We start from the raw sequence: 25,966 nt of genomic DNA, 5'->3' as shown, positions 1-25,966 counted from the left end.
TGCCCCTGCGATAAGCCAGCCCAGTCCTGGCCTCCCTTGCTGACCTCAAACAAGGAGGGAGCAGAGGGGTAAGGTGACGGTTTGGAGGAGGCCTCAGCCCGTCCTCCCTGGAGATGCCTTGCCTGCATCTCCTGCTCGAACATTTGTTCGAGGAGCTGCCTCATGCAGCTTAAGCGGCTGTCTCCCCGTTTAGCCGGTGGAGAATGTTCCCGTTCCTCCGACGAGTCAGAGACCACCGGCCGGTCCGTTTTATGGGTGGATTTCCTCCCTGTGCGAGGTGTTGAAGTCGGCAGCACAGGGAGCGGCTCGGGGTCGGGTGTACGGGAGCGCTGAAAATGCTCCTCTGCCGCCGGTGGCTGCCGCCCAGATGTTGACCCTTCCTCGGGGGGAGTTGGGCAGGCAGTCCGTTTGCTTTGTCGCTTGCGGGTAGCCATGCTAGCGACTCTGTAATACAAAAGACTCACTTACCTGAGGTCTTGTCTTTTTTCCCTGCAGCTGGAGAGCCTGGCTCCAGCTGCTGCCGCTGTTGCACTGCTGACGTAATGTCGCGCCTGCGCGCTGGGTGGGTTCTTCACGTAGTCACTCACGTGACTCCGAAGTAAAATCTTACTATTTCTGTCTTATTTGCATTGAGCTGGAGGAAGTTCTGGTTCATCCACTCATTGATATGTTTGACACACTGGCTCAGTGAGTGTAGGGGACTATGGTCATGTGGTGACACTGCGATATATAGTTGTGTGTCATCGGCATAAGTGTGGTAGGATATGTTAAAATGCTCTATGACCTGAGCTAGGGGAGCATATAAATGTTGAACAAAATGGGTTCAAGAATGGAGCCCTGAGGAACCCCGCATGTGAGTTTTGTACGTTCTGATTCAAAATTACCAAGGGAAACAAAATAATCCCGATCTTTCAAGTAAGATTTGAACCAGTCCAGCACAGAACCAGAGAGTCCCACCCACTTCTCCAGTCTGTCATGCAGTATGTTGTGGTCCACCATATCAAAAGCAGCACTGAGATCTAGAAGTACCAAAACTGAAGCTTTTGATGCATCACTGTTTAGATGTACGTCGTTTAGGACCTTAGTGAGTGCAGTCTCGGTGCTGTGATGTGGCCGAAATCCCGACTGGAAAACATTAAAAATATTGTTTTGGGTCATTAAGCAGTAAATTTGTTGGTAAACTACCCTTTCAATAATCTTTGCCAAAAATGCTAAATTAGATATGGGCCCGTAGTTGCTCATAGCTGAGGCATCCAAATTATGCTTCTTCAATAGGGGCTTGATCACTGCTGTTTTTAAGGCTTCGGGAAAATGCCCTGATTGAAGGGAAGTGCACTATGTTCAGTACTTCTGGTGCAACACTGTTAAAATATTTTTAAAGAAGCTTGTGGGCAGCAGATCAAGATAAGCAGGTAGTGGACTTTAGCTGTTGAACAGTTTCAGTCAGAGATGCACAATCTAAAAGTTTAAAATGTTGTAGATTCATTAGTGAATCTGGAGGCATAGGTGACAAAGCCATGTTCCCTGAGGTGGAGCTAGACATTGGTTGTCTTATCTTCAGAATTTTATCGGTGAAGAAATCTGCAAAGTCATTGCACGACTTGCTGGACAGGAGCTCAGGAGGGACTGATGATGAAGGGTTTGTCAGTCTATCGACAACGGCAAACAGGGTGCGGGAATTATTATTTTTGTTGATAACCTCTGAGATAAAGGACTGCCTTGCCCCTTTCAATTCCTGATTATAGATACGGAGGTTGTCTTTGTAGATGTCGTAGTAGACCTGTAGTTTGGTTTTTCGCCACCTACGTTCGGCCTGTCTACACTTTGTTCTTTGGGATCTCACTGCTGTGGCATTTCTCCATGGTGACTTTTTCCTTCCAGATAAAACCTTGGTCTTTAGTGGTGCAATAGCATCCATAAGAGTCATAACATTGGAGCTAAAACCATCCACAAGGTCATCGACAGAGGCCGAGGGCAGAGTTGGTGGTGGTGTATAGGCCTGAGTAAACAATGCGCCGGTGTTTTCATTGATACAGCGCCTTTCGATCACTTCTGGTTCTTTTCTGATACTGCTAGCAGAGATGGTCCTTTTAAAAAATACACAGTGGTGATCGGAAAGAGCAACATCAGTCACCATAACATCAGAAATGTTGAGACCCTTGGAAATAATCAGATCCAATATATGCCCCCTATTGTGAGTTTGCTCTGTTACGTGCTGATTAAGTCCAAAGTTGTCAAAATGTACCTCCATCCTCTGCATTATCTATGTGAATATTAAAATCACCCACTAAGACAACACAATCAAAATCAATGCATACAATGGACAGCAATTTGGCAATCTCATCAAAAAACTGTGCATCATATTTTGGTGGCCTGTAAATAGTTAAAAGTATTGTTCGCTAGGGAGAACTCAGCTGAGCAGCGACATATTCGAAGGAGTTGAAATTTCCACGGGACATTTTCTTGCATTGTAAAGTCTCTTTATATAAAATGGCGACTCCACCTCCTTTTCTGTGTATTCTGGCTTCATTTATAAAAATAAAACCGGGACGTGCTGATTCAATCAAAACCGTGTCACTATTATTTACACTTAACCATGTTTCTGTTAAAAAGATAAAGTCAAGATTGCGCTTAATAATAAAAGCATTGATTAAAAATGACTTGCCTACTAGTAATCTAATGTTCAATAATGCCATACTTGTATTAAAAGCATGATTTGCAACAGTTGGTAGAGTTGGTAGAGCTGTGTAGTCCACTGACCGCAGATTGTCCACACAGACTCCAGCGCCCCTGTTCCTCCTCTCTCGGGTACAGTGCAGCTGGAACGCCGGGCAAACTCGGTCAGGGACGGCCAGCTGACGCGACAGGTATGGAAAGAGTAGGTGTGAGGTGCCCCGGGGAGCTAGCCGGAGGAATGACAGCCCCGCACCGGGAGTAGCCAGCAGCCAGAGTGGAGGCTAGGGTCTGGGTAAACCAACCGGAGGCACGACGGCCTCGCAGCGGGACCAGGAAGCGCTAACAGCCATGGTGCAGTAGATGTGCATGCCGAGATCGAGCAGGAGTGAGAGCGGGCGAGCCTTCTCGTCCTCACTGAGAAACCTGCCCGTTTTCCCCGTTTTCCCCATCTCCTGGTTTGCCTGAGCCTGCGGGGACAGCTGCAGCACGCATTCATGGCTCCCTCAGGAATTCTCCGATGCACGGCACGATGGAAAGTCCTCGCCCCGGGGCCTCGAGAACACGCCACCGAGGCACCAATGTCCAGTAGCGCCTGGCTTCTTACACCAATGTCCAGTAGTGTCCGACGGTCGTAGAAAATAAATGACTGTGCACTATGCACACACAGCGACACGAACAGAGGCAGAGACAGAACAAACACAAGTGGCAGTGAGCAGAGATGGCGAGCAGCCGGGAACAGGTGAGGCGCGGCCATAATCCACCAAAGAGAGCAAGAACAGGTCCCGTCAGCTGGGGACCTGCGACTCACTCAGGACAGAGAATGTTAACATTTTTAAACACTAATAACTCTTTCTAAAATCAATATACTGCGCAAACAGGAAGTGGTCAAGATTAGACTTTTAATTATAGAGAAGGCATACCACTTTTCAATAAGGCAACACCAACACCACTTTTCAATAAGTCAACACCAACACCACTTTTCAATAAGTTTGCATTTTCAAACCAACATCACTTTTGCATAACGTGGCCTTAATGGCGTGATGACAGGAGAGAGAATATCAACATTTTTTAAACATTAATAAGTCTTTTATTTTTCATCTATGTGAAAAATCATTTTGTCCTGCACAGCGGAGGGGGACTGTGAGTAAGATGGCCAAAAATCACAGCGGTAAGTGGTAGCGGTTTTTCTAAAAACAATATGCAATGCAAACAGGAGGTGGTTAAGATGAGACTTTTAATTATATAGATAAGATCTTCTCTCATCCTTCTAAATTCCAGTAAATACAAGCCCAGTCGACCCATTCGTTCATCATATGTCAGTTCCGCCATCCCGGGAAGACCTACACTGCACCCCCTCAATAGCAATAATGTCCTTCCTCAAATTAGGAGATTAGGAGCTGTTTCCAAACCACGCTGTGGTGCATTCTGATGAAGTGCTTTCGATGGTGCATCTGTAGAAGTTGGTGAAAGTTATTATGTTTTAAAACCATCCTACCTTCACAAAGCAAAGAGTTGGTCACATTGGTGCTGAAGCCTGGGTCACAATTGCACACAAAGCTTCCAATGGTGTTTGTGCAGATTTGTTGACAGTTTGAGGTGTTGGTTGCACATTCTTCGATGTCTAAGGAAATAAGCAGTTACTCCTGGTGCAAATAGTTGACATTTCCCAACATGCTTTCAAACTCACTCAGGTATTTTCAATGGAAACGATGCAGTCTGGCTTCTAAGCATAGCAAGAATTTTGTTTTGCTTCAAACGCATAATGAACTTTCTAATCCCTTGTGAAAACAATAATTTGAATTTTCATTGATAAAGATCAAGTTTACATGAAACTACAAAGAGAACCCAGTTATGGAGAGACACACAATGTTATATTGCCTTCTTTTGCAATGTCTGAATTTGGCCCCTAATTTCCAATATCTAATCTCCCTATCATACAGAGACATTGCATTTGAGAGTTCCTACCATCACAAAGGGAAGAGTTGATCACATTGGTGCTGAAGCCCGGGTCACAAGTGCACAGGAAGCTTCCGATTGTGTTGTTGCAGATTTGTTGACAGTTCGATGTGTTGGTTGCACATTCATCAATGTCTGGAGGAAAAAGAATGAGTGACATGTAAAAACTGCTACATTAAATAATATTCTCGAACTCAGAGAAATGATGTATTTGAAATCAACCAACCATCACAAAGTGAAGAGTTTGTTAAGTTGATGCTGAAGCCTGGGTAACAACTGCACAGGAAGTCTCCAACTGTGTTGGTGCAGTTTTGTTGACAGTTTGAGATGTTGATTGCACATTCATCAATATCTGAAAAAATAAGCTCAGTTACTCTGCCACAGGATGTAGTTGAGCCATGTAAAATAACTGCATCAAAAAGACATTTGGACAGATGCATGCATTGTAAAATTTGCAGGGAAATGGGCCAAATGCAGTACAGGGAACTGGCTTAGATGGGGCATCTTGGTCAACATGGAAGGTGTAATGAAATATACATGCTCACGATTTGGATATTTTGTCTCATCTTCAGAAATTGTGGAAATATTACTACTCCCACATTGCACAGGTGGCTAATATATTTTAGTTTAGGGGGGTTAAATCTACATGGCCCATGTGCCACATTGAATATTGTTTACCATCTGTTAGAAACAATGAATATGAGGTATCTTACCATCACACAGCGAAGCGTTGGTTCGGTTAGTTTTGAAGCCATTGTTGCAACTGCACAAGAAGCTTCCGATTGTGTTGGTGCAGATTTGTTGACAGGTTGAGGTGTTGGTTGCACATTCATCGATATCTGCAATTAAATGTCATGTCAAGTTCTTTCAAAGCTTGTGGCATTGCCAGCAGTAACTCATTCACTAAGAGTTCGGTTCTACATTGACACAACATGGTGTCAAATTAAGCTCTCCGTAAATTTATTGCTGTGACATTATAAAACATATGAGCTGAGAGGGTCACCCCACAATTTAAGATGTTGGTTCCACTTTCATCTATGTCTGGCTCAAAATAAGTTAAAGTCATGTCAAATAACAAAGTGTTTAAGAAGGAACTGCAGATGCTGGAAAATCGAAGATAGACATAAGTACTGGAGAAACTCAGCGGGTGCAGCAGGATCTATGGAGCGAAGGAAATAGACAACGTTTCGGGCCGAAACGTTCTTCAGAAGGGTTTCAGCCCAAAACGTGGCCTATTGAGTCTGAAGAAGGGTTTCGACCCGAAACATTGCCTATTTCCTCCAAATGACGTCTGATACAGGTGTTTTGTATTTTGCTTTGCCAGCTGTAATTTTGTCACATAATATTCTGAATTGCAATAGATTGCAGACTGTCATCATATTGTGGCAGCACAACAAAGGAGATGTCTTACGGGAAAATATTGGTTTAACTCTTATCAACATAACCAGGTCTAGGAGAGCCACTCATTGCCACATAGAACATTGGCATCAGGATTCCTTTGCGATCATATCGCCATTGGGGAAATGGCCAAAATATTGAAAAGCACAGGTTTCAACTACTTATTTAGAAACATAGAAACATAGAAATTAGGTTGCAGGAGTAGGCCATTCGGCCCTTCGAGCCTGCACCGCCATTCAATATGATCATGGCTGATCATCCAACTCAGTATCCCGTACCTGCCTTCTCTCCATACCCCCTGATCCCCTTAGCCACAAGGGCCACATCTAACTCCCTCTTAAATATAGCCAATGAACTGGCCTCAACTACCCTCTGTGGCAGAGAGTTCCAGAGATTCACCACTCTCTGCGTGAAAAAAAAGTTCTTCTCATCTCGGTTTTAAAGGATTTCCCCTTTATCCTTAGGCTGTGACCCCTTGTCCTGGACTTCCCTAACATCGGGAACAATCTTCCTGCATCTAGCCTGTCCAACCCCTTAAGAATTTTGTAAGTTTCTATAAGATCCCCTCTCAATCTTCTAAATTCTAGAGAGTATAAACCAAGTCTATCCAGTCTTTCTTCATAAGACAGTCCTGACATCCCAGGAATCAGTCTGGTGAACCGTCTCTGCACTCCCTCTATGGCAATAATGTCCTTCCTCAGATTTGGAGACCAAAACTGTACGCAATACTCCAGGTGTGGTCTCACCAAGAACCTGTACAACTGCAGTAGAACCTCTCTGCTCCTATACTCAAATCCTTTTGCAATGAAAGCTAACATACCATTCGCTTTCTTTACTGCCTGCTGCACCTGCATGCCTACCTTCAATGACTGGTGTACCATGACACCCAGGTCTCGCTGCATCTCCCCCTTTCCCAATCGGCCACCATTTAGATAATAGTCTGCTTTCCTGTTTTTGCCACCAAAATGGATAACCTCACATTTATCCACATTATACTGCATCTGCCAAACATTTGCCCACTCACCCAGCCTATCCAAGTCACCCTGCAGTCTCCTAGCATCCTCCTCACAGCTAACACTGCCCCCCAGCTTAGTGTCATCCGCAAACTTGGAGATATTGCCTTCAATTCCCTCATCCAGATCATTAATATATATTGTAAATAGCTGGGGTCCCAGTACTGAGCCTTGGGGTACCCCACTAGTCACTGCCTGCCATTGTGAAAAGGACCCGTTTACTCCTACTCTTTGCTTCCTGTTTGCCAGCCAGTTCTCTATCCACATCAATACTGAACCCCCAATGCCATGTGCTTTAAGTTTGTATACTAATCTCTTATGTGGGACCTTGTCGAAAGCCTTCTGGAAGTCCAGATACACCACATCCACTGGTTCTCCCCTATCCACGCTACTAGTTACATCCTCGAAAAATTCTATAAGATTCGTCAGACATGATTTACCTTTCGTAAATCCATGCTGACTTTGTCCAATGATTTCCCCACTTTCCAAATGTGCTGCTATCCCATCTTTAATAACTGACTCTAGCAGTTTCCCCACTACCGATGTTAGACTAACTGGTCTGTAATTCCCCATTTTCTCTCTCCCTCCCTTCTTAAAAAGTGGGGTTACGTTTGCTACCCGCCAATCTTCAGGAACTACTCCAGAATCTAAAGAGTTTTGAAAGATTATTACTAATGCATCCACTATTTCTGGAGCTACTTCCTCAAGTACTCTGGGATGCAGCCTATCTGGCCCTGGGGATTTATCGGCCTTTAATCCTTTAATCCATTCAATTTACCCAACACCACTTCCCGGCTAACCTGGATTTCACTCAATTCCTCCAACTCCTTTGACCCGCGGTCCCCTGCTATTTCCGGCAAATTATTTATGTCTTCCTTAGTGAAGACGGAACCAAAGTAGTTATTCAATTGGTCCGCCATATCCTTGTTCCCCATGATCAACTCACCTGTTTCTGACTGCAAGGGACCTACATTTGTTTTAACTAATCTCTTTCTTTTCACATATCTATAAAAACTTTTGCAGTCAGTTTTTATGTTCCCTGCCAGTTTTCTTTCATAATCTATTTTTCCTTTCCTAATTAAGCCCTTTGTCCTCCTCTGCTGGTCTTTGAATTTCTCCCAGTCCTCCGGTATGCTGCTTTTTCTGGCTAATTTGTACGCATCATCCTTCGCTTTGATACTATCCCTGATTTCCCTTGTTATCCATGGATGTACTACCTTCCCTGATTTATTCTTTTGCCAAACTAGGATGAACAATTTTTGTAGTTCATCCATGCAGTCTTTAAATGTCTTCCATTGCATATCCACCGTCAACCCTTTTAGAATTAATTGCCAGTCAATCTTGGCCAATTCACGTCTCATACCCTCAAAGTTATCTTTCTTTAAGTTCAGAACCATTGTTTCTGAATTAACAATGTCACTCTCCATCCTAATGAAGAACTCAACCATATTAAACACAAAGTAATAATGACGGAAACATAGAATTTTCCTTCGAGGTCACATAAGTGATTCCGTGAAGAAGGCCGTAACCACGCAAGCGCGTCATTACGTCTGCCGTATTGCGCAACGGCTAGTTTAAACCTAAGCGGTAAGTTTAAACCTAAAGGTAAGTTTAAAACTTAATTTATCTGGTTTGTGTTTTGTGTTGCAGGAAGCTCCTTGCGGACCTTTCCTGCTGGATTTGGGGCGAAGTCCGGACGGGCCGCGGGGAAACCTTTAGGGCCGCGAGGAACCCCTGTCATGGACGGTAGGGAATCCCGGTTACGACTTCAGGGAACCCGCTACGGATACCGCGGAAGTGCAGGTAGCGCGAGCCGGTCAAAATTCACCTTTTTCGAGTCACTGATGGTAGAGCCAGCGGCTACAGACTTGTTGCCGGCAGTGAGCACCTTGGCTACCCCGCAGGCAAGAAAAGCCACTAAAAAGTCTGTCAGGGCCCTGGACTCGGATGAGTCGGGCCAGGAGGACTCTCCTCCTTCTATGGGCAGTGTGTTTGGAAAACTGACCCATCTGGAGCACCTATTGGAGAGGTTTCTCCAAAGAGATATGCTCCAAAGAAGGGAGATATCTGAGCCCGGGTATTATGGAGAACCCGCCGGCAGCGGAACTTGTGTCAGGGCTGCTTAATGTCTCCCTCTCTTAGGAGGGGAGTGTAAGAGGCCAGTTTTAAACTGAGCCAGATGCAGGTATCCTCAGAGGCCTGCGGTAGCACCTGTGTCAGGGCTGCTTATGAATCTCCCTCTCTGTGGAGGGGAGTGCGAGTGGTCAGTGTGTAACTGACTTCAAATTCAAAGTATGTCCATGGAACATACTGGAGCACATGCATATGGCTCTAAGGAAATACTCGCAAACGAAAGGGTTACTGCTGTGGGCAGAAAACCCGGGAGGGGCCAGAGTTTCCTCTGACGCTACAAGTGCCAGCAGAGAACAGTGCTATCAGGGGTGACATTGGAGGAAATGAAACCAGCCGCCAAATCTTTTCTTCAGGTAAGACGTATTCAACAGGTATAACTGGATGAGAAAGCTAAAGCTGTCGGGCTGATCAAGGTACCAACAACGAACATAGCTTCATCGTATCGGCGACGACACACCCCACGCTTCATCGGCAGTAAGCAGTTCACTGAAGCTGGTGCGCAGCGGCCAAAGTCCAAGCCGGCCTCAGTAAATGGAATCCACATACACTACTTTCCTACTCTCCAATCAAGGATGGGAATAGAACCCACATCAGGAGCCGTTGGGCTTACCATAGACCACCGGTAACCATGGAGGTAGGTGGGTCTGGTTTTTCCGAAACATGGGGTAAGTGGACCATTTACAAGTTGGTAATATTTACAATTATTTTTGTATAAATGATAATGATAGTATGAGATTGGGTTGTTATTGCATAGTACAAGGGTACCAAGCTTGGCTTGGATTTGGGGCCAGAGTTGTCTTTCGAGGCAGGCTCAGTGTTATGGCCAGGATTGCCTTACGGAACAAGCTCGGAATTATGGCCAGAGTTGTATTTCAAGGCAGGCTTGGTATTACGGCCAGGATTGCCTTACGAGACAAGCTCAGAAATTGGCCAGAGTTGTCTTTCGAGGCAGGCTCAGAATTATGGCTGGAGTAGCCTATCAAGGCAGGCCCAGTATTATGGTTAGAGTTGTCTTTCGAGGCAGCCTCAGTATTATGGTCAGGGGATCACCTTTCAGGCTCGAGAATCTGGCCAGTTGTGATTCAAGGCAGGCACGAAATTATGGCAGGCGTGGCCTGTTTCATTGTAAAATATGGAGGTTCATAGTTGATCTAGATTTTCAGTATATGGTATTTTGTTACTGTCTAACAAGCTGATTTCATTAAGATCTTTATGGCATGCATCGATTTCAAATATGCATACTATTTCAAGTCCCATTCATAGGGATCCCAGGAGTCATTTGGAATGTATCTGGATGCGGCATGTTAACAGTTAATGCGTTGTAAATGGGCTAATTTCAGCTCCCAGCTCATCTACCAATTTACTAAACCGGTGCTGGGACTACTCAGAGCTCAAAAACACTTGTTATGGCTTTTCTGGATGAGATTCTAAACGCTGTGTTTTGCTAAAATCAACTGTTTTTCCAGCCGCAACTCATTTGAGAGATTGAGGTTCCTCATCCATCCAGTTACATTTAAGTTGATACCAACTACAGCTATTGCTTTCGGTTGTACCTTTAACTATTATTTATCTGTGACACCGCTCTGGGGCAAGAGATTGGTATCAAGCAGTCTTCTATTCATCAAGTGTAACTGACAATATAACAGCTGTGTTTCAGCTGTGCAATTGGGCCTTTGCATTATCAGAACTTACAAAGTGCAAAGTAGTAATCTCTCAAGTGCCATTTAGGTCATTGTTACAGACATATGTTATTTCCAGCTGAAGCCACCAGTGTCACAATGGTGGATGAACAATATTCAGCATTGCTCCAGTAGTTTTGGTCAATAAATCTTCAGTTGTATTTCAGACTGATGCTAGTGCTCAAAGATGGGAAATTATTAATGCCACCTCTAGTCACAGAGGTGAATGGGATTTGCAGGTTTACCAATTCTTCAGTTACTGGTATCAACTACCTATAGACACTAGGTGCATACTATGGGTTAAAAGGTTTGTTGTGTGGATATGCATGATCTGCATGCTCAATTCCAGGTTGATACACTGTGGCGGTGGCCTATGTTGGTCACATGGGTGCAATCAAGTCAAAATATCCTGTCATAATTTACCCAACTTTATTTGGCACTGGTGTATCATCATGTTAATCAATGACAACACAGAATGGATGTTGGATCACTAAGTATTTTATGACATTATGGCTCGATGGAACACCAAATATCAATATGTTTCCATCCAGGCTCATTCATCAGGTTGTAAAGAAATGGGGCATCGCAGTGGCAAGAGATACATTCTCGCTACACAAGGGAGGAATTTTCTTTTGTGCCGTTGCTCCATTTTGCCTCATCAGGCGGGTCTTGCAATGATTCAGCAAGATCCCGCTTTAGCTTTTTCATACTGTCTGACTGGCCTATGTAGCCATGGTGTCCCGCAAATGTTGGGAATTATTGTAGAACCGTATATGGGGTTTCTAAACATAAAACGTGCTGGTTCAGCCTGGGACTCGGGGAACCAACCTCTGTATGATTAATCAATTCATTGCCTTACAGAATCTGAGAAGACAGCTCCTGCGACTTGGGTTGTCAGACCAATCCATGTTTGTGCTCACTGCAGAGTGCAGGGATAGCACCAAAAAAAGCAGTACATTTCCTCTTCAGGAGATGGGAAGTGATCTGTTTAAATGCTCTGTTACATATAATACGGCACGGACACTGACGTTTTAGAGTTCATTTTCTATGGGCCCTTGACAATAAATTAAGTTCTAGTCCCATTAACTGTGCTCAACATGCTTTCTCATCATATTTGCTGCAGCGAGCAGGGACCCAGCTCTGTTGGATCTCATCCTCTGATTCTAGTTTTAAGGATATCTTTGCACATGTTCTCCCAGACCCAAGTACACGGAGTATGGGATATTGACATTGTGTTGACACTGCTTCGTCAGGGGGCTCCAGCTATATACCTATCTTTGGCTCGGGGCTCATAAGGTATCCCATTGGTGTTGTTGTCAGTGCAACGGGTCCAGTCATTGTATAAATTGGGACTGGACAGGATGGTTATACCTACTAATAATATAATATTTCATGTTTACGATTTAGTTAGGCAGGGCAGCCCAGGGGTGTCAGGTCTCAAGCTAGTTCTCATGACATACTTCACGCACCTTCGGTTATGTGTGGTCACACATTTACAACATTACGTCAGGGTCACCTAGAGCCTTAGAGGCTCTGATACTAGGTATGTTTATTAGTTACTAATAACCTCATAAGAAGGTATCAGTTCAGACCATCTCCAGGTGGTTCAAACGGGGTTTGGCTTATACAGGAGTAGATACTAATTTTCTAATCTCACTCCACCAGGGCTGCTAATTCAGCAGCAGCAAGGGTTACGTTCAGTACTCTGGACCACATCCTGCCGACTGCAGGTTGTTCTAATGATCGAGTTTCCAAACATTTTATTTTTAACCCATTGCCAGACCAGGGGTATTTGCCAATTTAAAAAAATAAATGTTTTAGGTTCCATTTTATAGTTTCCCCGGGATGCGAGGGGATACTATTATTATTATCTGTTCATTTATCATGTTTTAGTCTAGTCTATGAGCGATTACGTGCCCACCGCTCCCACCCTCATATTATAAAGGTCATCTGGTAGTTCTAGTCTTCTTTAATCTTACTATGTTACTTCAATTACTGTTATCTGTGATTTGAAGATTGACGCGCATGTGTGGTGACGGCTTTCTTCATGTAATCGCTCATCGTAACTCCTCACAAAATAAAGATCAAACTTCAAACTGGTAAGCTCGTTTAATCTTACTATTTTAAGTTAATTAACGTATGAAACATTAACGATTTTTATAAGTCTGCTGTATCTTAGGGTGACTAAAATCTATGTTTGACCATTAAGATGCTGGGCAGCCTGAAATGCAACAATAAATAGCAGTGGAGAATCTGAGAAAGCATCTGTTTCAAAAATACCTACCATCACAAAGGGAAGAGTTGGTCACATTGGTGCTGAAGCCCGAATCACAACTGCACACATAACTTCCGATTGTGTTGTTGCAGATTTGTTGACAGTTCGAGGTGTTGGTTGTACATTCATCAATGTCTGGAGAAAAAAGAATGAGTGACATGTAAAAACTGCCACATTAAATATTATTCTCCAACTGAGAAATAATCTATTTGAAATCTTCCTACCATCACAAAGTGAAGAGTTTGTTAATTTGATGCTGAAGCCTGGGTAACAACTGCACAGGAAGCCTCCAACAGTGTTGGTGCAGTTTTGTTGACAGTTTGAGATGTTGATTGCACATTCATCAATATCTGAAGAAATAAGCTCAGTTACTCTGCCACAGGATGTAGTTGAGGCATGTAAAATAACCACATCAAAAATACATTTGGACTGATGCACGCATTGTAAAATTTGCTGGGAAATGGGCCAAATGCAGTAAATGGAACTGGCTGAGAAGTCGTGAATTTATGGAATTCCCTGCCACAGGGGGCAGTGGAGGCCAAGTCACTGGATGGATTTAAGAGATAGTTAGATAGAGCTCTAGGGGCTAATGGAGTCAAGGGATATGGGGAGAAGGCAGGCCCAGGTTATTGATAGGGGACGATCAGCCTTGATCACAATGAATGGCGGTGCTGGCTGGAAGGGCTGAATGGCCTCCTCCTGCACCTACTTTTCTAAATGGAACTGGTTTAGAGTCAAGTCAAGTCAAGTTTATTCGTCACATACACCTACGGGATGTGCAGTGAAATGAAAAGTGGCAATACTCGCGGACTTTGTGCAAAAAGACAAACAAACAAACAACCAAACAAACTACAAACAGAACGGAACAGAATCACACAGTCTTTTACATATTAAATATTGTGGGAGGAAGAAAAAAGGGAAAAAACAGCCATTTAAAAAAAGCAGTAGAGTGGTACAGTAAAGTTAGTCCCTGGTGAGATAGGAGTTTGCAGTCCTAATGGCCTCTGGGAAGAAACTCCTTCTCAACCTCTCCATTCTCACAGCATGGCAACGGAGGCGTTTGCCTGAACGTAGCAGCTGGAACAGGCCGTTGCAGGTGTGGAAGCGGTCTCCCATGATCTTATTGGCTCTGGAGTTGCACCTCCTGATGTATGTAGTTCCTACAGAGGGGCGAGTGAAGTTCCCATAGTGCGTTCGGCCGAACGCATTACTCTCTGCAGAGCCTTCCTGTCCTGGGCTGAGCAATTCCCAAACCAGATTGTAATATTTCCGGACAAGATGCTTTCCACAGCCGCTGAGTAGAAGCACTGGAGGATCCTCAGAGACACTCTGAATTTCCTCAATTGCCTGAGGTGGTAAAGGCGCTGCCTTGCCTTACTCACGAGTGCTGCGGCGTGTGATGTCCATGTCATATCCTCAGAGATGTGGACTCCCAGATATTTAAAACAGCTCACCCTATCCACAGTATCCCCATTTATCCTCAATGGTGTGTACGTCCTCGGATGATGTGCCCTCCTAAAGTCCATGATCAGCTCCTTAGTTTTTTTGATGTTCAAGAGGAGGCTGTTGTCCTGACACCAGAGTGCCAGATCAGCCACCTCCTCCCGGTAGGCCTTCTCATCGTTGTCTGAGATCAGGCCCACCACCACAGTGTCATCAGCAAACTTGATTATTGAGTTGGAGCTGAACCTAGCCACACGGTCATGTGCGTACAGGGAGTACAATAGGGGGCTGAGGATGCAAACCCTGGGGGGATCTTGTGCTCAGGGTGAGGGGCTTCGATGTATTCCCTCCCATCTTGACTACCGCCTGGCGGTAGGAAAGTCCAGGGCCCAGGCACACAGGGGGGTGTTAAGCCCTAATTCCAGTAGCTTCTCGGCCAGTCTGGTTGGAACTATCGTGTTGAAGGTCGAACTGAAGTCAACATGGAAGGTGTAATGAAATATACATGCTCACAATTTGGATATTTTGTCTCATCTTGTGAAATTGTGGAAATATTGCTACCCCAACATTGCACAGGTGACTAATATAGTTTAGTTTAAGGGGATTTAAATCTACATGACCTATGTGCCACACTGATTATTGTTTGCCATCTGTTAAAAACAATGAATATGACGTCTCCTACCATCACACAGCGAAGAGTTGGTTTGGTTACTTTGTTGAAGCCAGTGTTGCAACTTTGCACAAGCAAGCTTCAAGTTCGCATTGTGGCATTGCCAGCAGTAATACAGATTTGTTGACACTTGTGTTTCCACAGGTGTTGATTGCACACAAACATTCATCAATGGAAGGCAAGCTCTCCCCTGTTCTCCGTGTCTCTCCCGATTCCAAATGTCATGTCATTTACGTTCTTGCCATAGGGCGATGGTGAGTCCCACGGCCATGAAGCCGTGCATTGCCAGCACCGTAACTCGGGATTCACTAAGTGTTCGGCTGTTGCTGGAGCCTCAAAGACAGCAGGATGACCCTGCAGCTCCGCAGTGGCCCCCGGGTGTTCAGGTGGCACAGTAAACAGCCGAAGCTCTCCGTACAAAATATTTTCCCCCGCTGTTTACATTATAAAAAAAACACATACATTTAGCTGAGATATCACTTCAAAGTATTCAGCATCAGAGACAGCAGGATGACCCTCAGATTTATATATCTTTCCGAAAAAAAATATTGCATGATTATATTAATATCACTTACCGGGTCCATATTTTTTGATTGGCATGAGAGTAATGTGAATTGTCGGAATTGAACTTCCTTAACAAATTAAAAATTAACCTAAATTCCTATGATACTGCAGTAAAATATGATAATATTAAAGATTCACAGAGAGAGAAATGATACCCATTATAATTCATTATTAGGATGATACAAATACATTTTAGGGGCCACCTATTTCTGACCGGGCTGTAGTAACAATCATATTAAGTGGTTGAAAGTTTGCGATGTTGTTTCCACATTCATCTATGTCTGGATCAAAATAAATGGAAGTCATGTCAAATAAAGTGTTGGAGCACATTGGAGAGTCTACATTCCTGGAGAGAATGGGAAGACATCATTTCAGTTCAGATCTCTTGATCAGCGTCGGCAATTGCTAGTGTCTCCAAATGATGTCTGATACAGGTGTTTTGTATTTTGCTTTGCCAGCTGTAACTTTGTCACATAATTTCTGAATTGCAATAGATTGCAGACTGTCATCATATTGTGGCAGCACAACAAATGGAGTTGTCTTACGGGAAAATATTGGTTTAACTCTTACCAACATAACTAGGTCTAGGAGAGCCACTCATTGCCACATAGAACATTGGCATCATGATTCCTTTGCAATCATATCGCCATTGGGGATATGGCCAAAATATTGAAAAGCACAGTTTACATGTACTGATTTCACATGGTAATAATGAAGGAAACATAGAATTTTACTTCGGAGTCACATGAGTAATCCCGTGAAGAACCCCGCCAGAGCACACGCGTGTCTTTACGCCATAGTGCATGGCGTGATGACCGACTGGCAGGCGAGCTGCTCCTGCCAGCAGTAAGTTTAAACCTGAAGGTAAGTTTTAAAATTATTCCCAGTTTATGTATTGTCTTGTAGAAATCTCTCCTTACAGAGGTTTCCTGTTGGATTTCGGGGCGAAATCCGGACGGGCCGCGGGGAACCCTTTATGGACCGCGGGGAATCCCAGTCATGGACCGCAGGGAATCCCGGTCACAACCTCAGGGAATCTCGGCCAGGGACCGCGGGGAACCCGCTACGGAGACCGCGGAAGTGCAGGTAGCGGGCGGCGGTCGAATTCGCCTTTCGAGTCACTGGCGGTGGAGCCAGCGGCTTCAGACTGGTGCCGGTAGCACCTAGGCAAACCCACTTGGAGGGTTAGCCACGAAATTATATATCCCTCTCTGAGGAGGGGAGCGTAGGGAAGATGAAAGGAGGCCCGTTGACACAAACAAGTCGGGCCAGGAGGATTCCTGATCGAGAGGATCCCTTCCTTCAATGGGTAGCGTCTTTGAACACCGGGAAGAAGCTGTTCCTGGACCTGCTGGTCCGGCAACGGAGAGACCTGTAGCGCCTCCCGGATGGTAGGAGGGTAAACAGTCCATGGTTGGGGTGAGAGCAGTCGTTGGCGATGCTGAGCGCCCTCCGCAGACAACGCTCGCTTTGGACAGACTCAATGGAGGGGAGCGAGGAACCGGTGATGCGTTGGACAATTTTCACCACCCTCTGCAATGCCTTCTGGTCGGAGAAAGAGCAGTTGCCATACCATACTGTGATGCAGTTGGTAAGGATGCTCTCGATGGTGCAGCGGTAGAAGTTCACCAGAATCTGAGGAGACAGATGGACCTTCTTCAGTCTCCTCAGGAAGAAGAGATGCTGGTGAGCCTTCTTGATCAGAGTTGAGGTATTGTGGGTCCAAGAGAGGTAATCGGAGATGTTAACACCCAGGAACCTGAAGCTAAAAACACGTTCCACCTCCGTCCCGTTAATGTGGATGGGGGTGTGCATGCCGCCCCTGGACTTCCTGAAGTCTACAATGAGCTCCTTGGTCTTCTTGGAGTTAAGGGCCAGGTTGTTGTCAGCGCACCATGCTGCTAAGTGCTGGACCTCCTCCCTGTAGGCCGACTCATCATTGTTGCTGATGAGGCCAATCACCGTTGTATCATCTGCACACTTGATGATGGTGTTAGTACCATGTACATGTGTGCAGTCATAGGTGAAGAAGGAGTAGAGGAGGGGGCTCAGCACACAGCCCTGTGGAACACCGGTGTTCAGGGTGAGGGTTGAAGAGATGTGCTTGTCTAACCTAACAGACTGTGGTCTGTTGGTTAGAAAGTCCAGTAACCAGTTGCAGAGGGAGGGATTGATGCCCAGGTTACCGAGTTTGGTGATCAGTTTAGATGGTATAATAGTGTTGAATGCTGAGCTGTAATCGATGAACAGCATTCTTACGTAAGTGTCTCTGTTGTCGAGGTGGGAGAGGGCGGAGTGAAGTGCCGTTGAGATGGCATCCTCCGTACTCCTGTTCTTGCGGTAGTCAAACTGATAGGGATCCAGTGTGGGGGGTAGGTAGCTTTTGAGGTGTGCCAGGACCAGCCTCTCGAAGCACTTGGTGATGATGGGGGTAAGTGCAACTGGGTGGAAGTCGTTGAGGCTTGCCGCAGTGGAGTGTTTTGTCACTGGCACGATGGAGGTGGTTTTAAGGCATGTGGGGACAACTGCTTGGGCAAGTGACAGGTTGAAGATGTCAGTCCAGACGTCTGTCAGCTGCGCAGCACAGGCCCTGAGCACGCACCCGGGGATGCCGTCAGGGCCAGCAGCCTCACGTGCATTAGTCCTACTCAGTGCCACGTTTACGTCGTAGGGGGTGAGTGTGAGGGGTTGGTGATTGGCAGGGAGCACAGCCTTGATGGCTGTCTCTAGATTGTCCCTGTCGAAGCGGCCATAGAAGTGATTAAGCTCCTCAAGGAAGGAGGCGTCGCTGGATGTGGGGGTGGTGTTGGAGGGTCTATAGTCCGTGATGGCCTGGATGCCTTGCCACATGCGTCGGGGGTCGGAGTTGTTGTTGAAGTGCTCCTCAATCCTGAGCTTATGGCAGTGCTTGACCTTCTTGATGCCCCTCTTCAGGTTAGCCCTGGATGAGCTGTAGGCTCGAGCATCGCCTGACCTGAAAGCGGTGTCCCGTGCTTTCAGCAGTAGCCTGACCTCGCTGTTCATCCATGGCTTCTGATTCGCGAATGTGGTCACCTGTTTGAGGGAGGTGACACTATTGATGGTGGAGTTTATAAAGTCCAGAATAGAGGATGTGTAGGAATCAATGTCTGTGTGGGAGTCAAGGGTGGCCTGGGCTGCAAACTTTTTTTTTTTTTTTTTTTTTTTTTTAATTTCAAAATATACTTTATTCAATTGATAAATATATACAATTCCTGAACCATTCAAACAAACAAAATTCATCCGACATTTTCGGAGACTATACAAGTTTTTTTTTTTCAGTACAATTTTTTTTTTTTTACATTTTTCAAATTTCACCAAACAGTCCCCCACCCATGCCACTCTGTGGCCCCTGTCCAAGTAATAAATATATACAGTGTTTACAATGCGAAAATTCCATTTGGCATTTTCACTTCCACAAATAATGTCCCCCACCCGTGCCACTCATGTGGCCCCCTGGCGTGGGATACCTTCCCTTAATTTGAGGGGCGTCTCCACCATACCGTGCCCCCTATGTCCAGCAGCGGAAGGACCCTAGACTGTGGTCCTCCCCCACCGAGCCTTGGCATTGGCTGCACCAAGCTTCAGCGAGTCCCTTAGCACGTACTCCTGCAGTCTGCAGTGGGCCAGTCGGCAACATTCCCTGACGGACATCTCGCTCTGCTGGGTGGTGAGCAACGCTCGGGCAGACCAAAGAGCGTCTTTAACCGAGTTGATGACCCTCCAGCAGCACTCGATGTCAGTCTCCGAATGTGTCCATGGGAACAATCCGTAAATCACAGAGTCCTCTGTGACGGAGCTGTTCGGGATAAATCGTTCCAGGGACCCTTGCATACCTCTCCAGACTTGTTTTGCAAACCCACACTCTGCAAAGAGGTGGGCAACCGTCTCCTCTCCACCGCAACCGTCCCGGGGGCAGCGTGAGCTGGTAGTGAGGTTCCGACGGTGCAGGAAGGATCTAACTGAGAGGGCTCCCCTCACCGCCAGCCAAGCCAGGTCTTGGTGCTTGTTGGTGAGTTCTGGCGATGAGGCATTTTGCAAGACAAGCTGGGCAGTCTGCTCTGGGAACCACGCCACCAGATCCATCGAGTCCTTTCCCTGCAGAGCCTGCAAGACATTCCGTGCTGACCACTGCCCGATGGACTTGTGGTCAAAGGTGTTGGTCTGGGCTGCAAACGCCTTCCAGTCAGTGTTTCCAAAACACTGCTGAAGTGTGAAGTTTGCTTCCTCTGACCAGGCTTTAACTGTCCTCACAGTTGGTTTAACCCGTCTGATGAGTGGGGAGTACTTAGGGAGCAGGAACAATGAGACGTGATCAGACTGACCAAGGTGGGGGAGGGGGATGACTTTGTAAGCTTCAGCCATATTGGTGTAGACTTTGTCCAGTGTCTTGTCTACTCTAGTGGGGAAGGAGACATGTTGGTGGAATTTGGGGAGTACAGTCTTCAGGTTAGAGTGATTGAAGTCACCCACAACAATGAAGGCTGCCTCGGGGCTGTGCGTCTGTTGATTGCTAATGGAAGTATGCAGCTCTTTCATTGCAAGCTTGGCATTAGCATCAGGAGGGATATAGGCTGCAGTCACAACAGTGGAGGTGAACTCTTTGGGCAGATAGAACGGTCTGCATCTAACCAAGAGGAACTCAAGGTTAGCTGAGCAGTGACTCTCGATGATGGTGGAGTCCGTGCACTATGCTTTATTTACATAAATGCACAGACCCCACCTCTGGTCTTACCGGAATCTGATGTCCTGTCCACTCGGAGTAAATGATGTAAATGAGTTAGCTGGATGGCGCTGTCAGGAACGTCGGTGTTGAGCCAAGTTTCCGTGAAGATCAGGATGTTGCAGTCTTTGATCCAGTTGTGGGAGGTGATCCTTAGCCGGAGTTCGTCCATTTTGTTTGCCAGTGAGCGTACGTTTACGAGGAAAAGGCTAGGAATCGCTACCCTGTGTGGGGCTAGCTCTAACCTGGCCTTTAACCCGTCCCCGGCGGTGCTTTCATACACGTCACCGTCTGTTGGTGCTTCTGGTCAGCCGAGCTGGCTTGGTGCGCGCAGGTGTTCTGCCGCTCCGTTGCTCCGCGTCTGCATCTCCGTGGCTGTGGTGGTATGTTACATGGGTGCAATCCAGTCAAAGTTCCGGTCATATTTACCTAACCTCATTTGGCGCTGGTGTATCATCACGTAAAATCAATGACAACACAAAATGGATGTTGGATCACTAAATATTTTATGACATTATGGTTTATTGGAACACGAAATATCGATATGTTTGTATCCAGGCTCATTCACTGGTTGCAAAAATATGAGGTTCACAGTGGCGAAAGATACATCCTCGCTACATGGGGGAGGAATTATCTTTTATGTCTTTTCTCTATTTTGCCTCATCAGTCGGGTCTTGCAATAAATTCAGCAAGATCCCGCTTCAGGGGTTTTCTGAGCCCAACGGGCCTTCTCATCATATTTCCTGCAGCAAGCGGGACCCACTCTGTCGGGTCTCACTCTCTGATATCCAGTTTATAAAGGATATCTTTAACACAAGTTCTCCCAGGCCCAGGCACACAGAAGTATGGGATATTGACATTGTGTTAACACTACTTCACCAGGGGCCCCCAGCTACATCATCATCTTTGGCCTGGCTCTCATAAGGTGGTTATCCTCAGGGCGCTGGTCTGAGCGCAACGGGTCCACTTACTACATAAATTGCGACTGGAACAAATATAATATTTTGCATTCGTGATTTAGTTAAGTAGAGCAGGCCAGGGGCGTCAGGTCTCAAACTTCTCAGGGCACACCCCATGAACCTTTGGTTCTGTGTGGTCACACATTTACAACGATACGTCAAGATCACCTAGAGCCTTAGAGGCTCTGATACTAGCTATGTTTGTTAGTTATGAAAAGCCTCATAAGAAGGTATCAGTTCAGACCATATTCAGGTGGTTAAAACGGGGTTTTGGCTTATGCAGGAGTAGATACTAATAATTTTTCATCTCATACCACCAGGGCTGTTACAACATCAGCAGCAAGGGCTATGTATGTTCCGCTGGACCACATCCTAGCGACTGCAGGATGGTCTAATGAACAAGCTTTCCAAACATTTATAATAACCTATAGCCAGACCAGGGGTATTTGCCAACTCTAATTTAGGTTCTATTTTATAGTTTCTCCCGGATGAGTGGGGATACTATTATTATTATTTGTTCCTTAAATAATATCAGCATGTATTAAATCCATGTCATGTCTGTATGCATTATCGATGTTTCCCTTATCTGTGGTCAATTGATGCAGTTGTGTTTGTGTGGACTTTTCCACGGCATGAAATCACAGAGCTTTGAAATATTCACGGAATCACTCACGTGACTCCGAAGTAAAATAGTAAGATTAAACATGAACTTACCAGTTTGAAGTTTGATCTGTATTTTATGAGGAGTTACGATAAGCAATTATGTGTCCACCGCTCCCAACCCTCATATCATGAAGGTCATCTGGTAGTTCTTGTCTTCTAATCTTACTACGTCACTTCAATTACTGTTATCTGTGATTTCACACCGCTGCTTTGGAGATTGACACGCGTGCGCTCTGGCGGGGTTCTTCACGTAATCGCGCATCGTTACTCCTCATAAAATAAAGATCAAACTTCAAACTGGTAAGTTCTCCTTTAACCTTACTATTTTAAGTTACTTAACGCATGAAAAATTAATGATTTTATGTCTGCTGTTTCTTAAGGTGACTAAAATCTATCTATGTTTGACAATCTAAGATGGACTGGGCAGCCTGAAATGCAACAATAAATAGTACTTGGAAAATCTGAGAAAGCATCCGTTTTAAAACATCCTACCATCACAAAGGGAAGAGTTGATCACATTGGTGCTGAAGCCCAGGTCACAACTGCACAGGAAGCTTCCGATTGTGTTGTTGCAGATTTGTTGACAGTTTGAGGTGTTGGGTGTACATTCATCGATGTCTGGAGAAAAAAGAATGAATGACATGTAGAAATTGCCACATTAAATATTATTCTCCAACTGAGAAATTATGTATTTGACATCTTCCTACCATCACAAAGTGAAGAGTTTGTTAAGTTGATGCTGAAGCCTGGGTAACAACTGCACAGGAAGCCTCCTACTGTGTTGGTGCAGTTTTGTTGACAGTTTGAGGTGTTGATTGCACATTCATCAATATCTGAAAAAACAAACTCAGTTACTCAGCCACAGGATGTAGTTGAGGCATGTAAAATAACCGCATCAACAAGACATTTGGACAGATGCATGCATTGTAAAATTTGCAGGGAAATGGGTCAAATGCAGTAAAGGGAACTGGCTTAGATGGGGCATCTTGGTCAACATGGAAGGTGTAATGAAATATACATGCTCACGATTTGGATATTTTGTCATCTTCAGAAATTGTGGAAATATTACTACTCCCACATTGCACAGTTGGCTAATATATTTTAGTTTAGGGGGGTTAAATCTACATGACCCATGTGCCACATTGAATATTGTTTACCATCTGTTAGAAACAATGAATATGAGGTATCTTACCATCACACAGCGAAGAGTTGGTTCGGTTAGTTTTGAAGCCATTGTTGCAACTGCACAAGAAGCTTCCGATTGTGTTGGTGCAGATTTGTTGACAGGTTGAGGTGCTGGTTGCACATTCATCGATATCTGCAATTAAATGTCATGTCAAGTTCTTGTATAGCATGTGGCATTGCCAGCACTAACTTATTCAAAGAATTTGGTTCTACATTGACACTACATGGTGTCAAATTAAGCTCTCCGTAAATTTATTGCTGTGACATTATAAAACATATGAGCTGATAGGGTCACTTCACACTTCAAAAATCATCAGCAGCAGAACGCCTTCAGATTTATATATCTTTGAAAGCAGTAACTCATTCACTAAGTGTTCTGTTCTACAAAGACAGCAGGATGACACTGCATGGTGGTGGCACAGTAAATTAAAATGTTTTACTCTTATCCAGGTCTAGGAGAGCCACTTATTGCCGCATAGAACATTGGCACCAGGATTCCTTTGTGATCATATCGCCATTGGGGAAATTGCCAAAATATTGAAAAGCGCAGGTTTCAGGTACTGATTCTAAATCTGCAGTATCTTAAGGTGACTGAAATATATGTTTGATGGACTGGGCAGCCTGAAATGCAACAATAAATAGTACTAGCAAAACCTGGGAACCATCTGTTTTAAAACATCCTACCATCACAAAGGGAAGAGTTGGTCGCATTTTTGCTGAAGCCTGGGTCACAACTACACACAAAATTTCCAATTGTGTTATTGGTGACAGTTTTTGTATCATGATAAACAAGTCTCAATTATTATTAAATATTATCCCTGAAATCTGATGAAATATGACCTACCACAACCAGTGAGCAGCGACAAACCATTAACTGCCCCTTTGCTGACCCTCAGATTATCCTTGATTCGGCTTTACTGGCTTTACCTTTCACTGAACATTATTTCCTTATCATATGTTTCTATACTGTAACTAGATTGATTGTAATCATGTATTATCATTCTGGTGATTGGTTTAACCGGGCCGTCAAATCTACATAACCAACAACCACATTAAATATTCCTACCATCACAGTGTGAAGAGTTGATCACATTGGTACTGAAACCCGGGTAACAACTGCACCCAAAGCTTCCTCTTGTATTGGTGCAGACTTGTTCACAGTTTGAGATGTTGGTTCCACATTCATCGATATCTGGAGGAAAACAAGTAATCAAAATATCAAATATTTGCACATTTCGCTTTGCTGAAGTAATCTTTCTCACTTAATATTCTGAACTAGACTAGTCTGCAGGACGCTGTTGTACAATGCCAACACTGGATATGGTACTGACCCCCATAAGAATATTGATTTGACCTTTTTAATTATTACAATGTGAGTGTACTGCCTTGTCTTCATATCATTCAGATCAGAATGCCGTCATATTTACATATCCTTTGGAGAAATTGCATAAATATTGAAATATTCTCAAAGGGGAGGATGAACAGCCGAAAGTTATGCACGTTGGAACAAAGGCATACTGTAGGTAGGAAGAGGGATGAGGTCTTGGAAAATGAATATAGAGAGTTTGGCAGGATTAAAAAGCAGGACATATAGGGTAGTAGCTTTATTCAAGCAGGTGATTAGAATGACTAAATTGGGCCACAAATGTTTTTTTAGCAAACGGATTAAATTAAATGGGGATAAGGCAGGATAGACATGCCTTCTATCCATTGATCTGATAGGACAGATGAATGCATGGCTCAGGAATTGGTGCAGGGGACATGGGTTCTGATTTATAGACCATTGAGATCTATTCTGGGGAGAAGGCAGGAACTGGGTACCAATTGTGGATGTTCAGCATTGATCACATTGAATAGTGGTGCTGGCTTAAAGGGTCGTATAGCCTACTCCTGCACCTCTTGTCCATTGTCTATTGTCTATTGTCTGAATCCCAAACCCTTCAATGCCTACATTAAAAACAAGAGAGTAACAGTAGGACCTCGCATGGATAAAGCAGGGGACACGTGCTCCAAGAAAATACCCCCTTGCAAGTGGCAACACAAGTAGATAGAATGGTAAAGAAGGTACAGTACATGGTGTGATATATGGATTAGTTGGTAGTAGCTCTAGGAGGAGGTTGGGTGGAATTGCATTGTTATTTCTGGCATGGCGGAGGGTGAGAAGAGACCTGATAGAACTATGTAAAGTTATGAGAGGCAGAGTTAGTGTACTGTTAGAACCTATTTCTTTGGATGGAAAAGAAATCAGTATTTGGATTGATTTAAAGGAGAAGGGACAAGATTGATGAAGATGTACGATGTACATTTTTTTACATTGGTGAGGCTGGTGAGTGCCAGGAATGTGCTCGCGGCGAGGGTGAAAGATGTAGATATGATAGAGGCATTTCTAAGGATTTTGGATAGGCACATGGATATGCACCTACCATCACAAATCGAAGGGTTGGTCAAATTAGTGCTGAAACCCGGAATACAACTGCATACAAAGCTTCCAATTGTGTTGGTGCAGATTTGTTGGCAGTATGAGATGTTGGTTCCACATTCATTGATATCTAGATGGAAAACAGATTGTGATACATCGATAATTCATGTAACATTTAGTTTGCCAAGTGAG

The 25,966-nt window shown here is 44.7% G+C and overlaps 1 protein-coding gene across 1 annotated transcript in view; it reads right to left on the bottom strand.

Moving 5' to 3' along the window:
- LOC129703229 (fibrillin-3-like) overlaps positions 1-25,966 on the bottom strand; it is a 214,382-nt gene that overhangs the window by 84,376 nt on the left and 104,040 nt on the right. Inside the window, exons 42-52 of the mRNA XM_055645508.1 lie at positions 25,779-25,904; positions 24,422-24,547; positions 23,363-23,488; positions 22,878-23,003; positions 22,663-22,788; positions 13,355-13,480; positions 13,140-13,265; positions 5,346-5,471; positions 4,859-4,984; positions 4,642-4,767; positions 4,172-4,297 (exon numbers count right to left, since the gene is read on the bottom strand). Of these exons, the coding sequence (XP_055501483.1) occupies positions 4,172-4,297; positions 4,642-4,767; positions 4,859-4,984; positions 5,346-5,471; positions 13,140-13,265; positions 13,355-13,480; positions 22,663-22,788; positions 22,878-23,003; positions 23,363-23,488; positions 24,422-24,547; positions 25,779-25,904 (1,386 nt within the window). The remainder of the gene's footprint in view (positions 1-4,171; positions 4,298-4,641; positions 4,768-4,858; positions 4,985-5,345; positions 5,472-13,139; positions 13,266-13,354; positions 13,481-22,662; positions 22,789-22,877; positions 23,004-23,362; positions 23,489-24,421; positions 24,548-25,778; positions 25,905-25,966) is intronic.

The sequence above is a fragment of the Leucoraja erinacea genome, chromosome 14 (assembly GCF_028641065.1).
Source record: "Leucoraja erinacea ecotype New England chromosome 14, Leri_hhj_1, whole genome shotgun sequence".
In the NCBI taxonomy this organism is placed as follows: domain Eukaryota; kingdom Metazoa; phylum Chordata; class Chondrichthyes; order Rajiformes; family Rajidae; genus Leucoraja; species Leucoraja erinaceus.
Note: the sequence above shows the minus strand (reverse complement) of the source record. Positions and strands in the feature narration are given on the sequence as shown.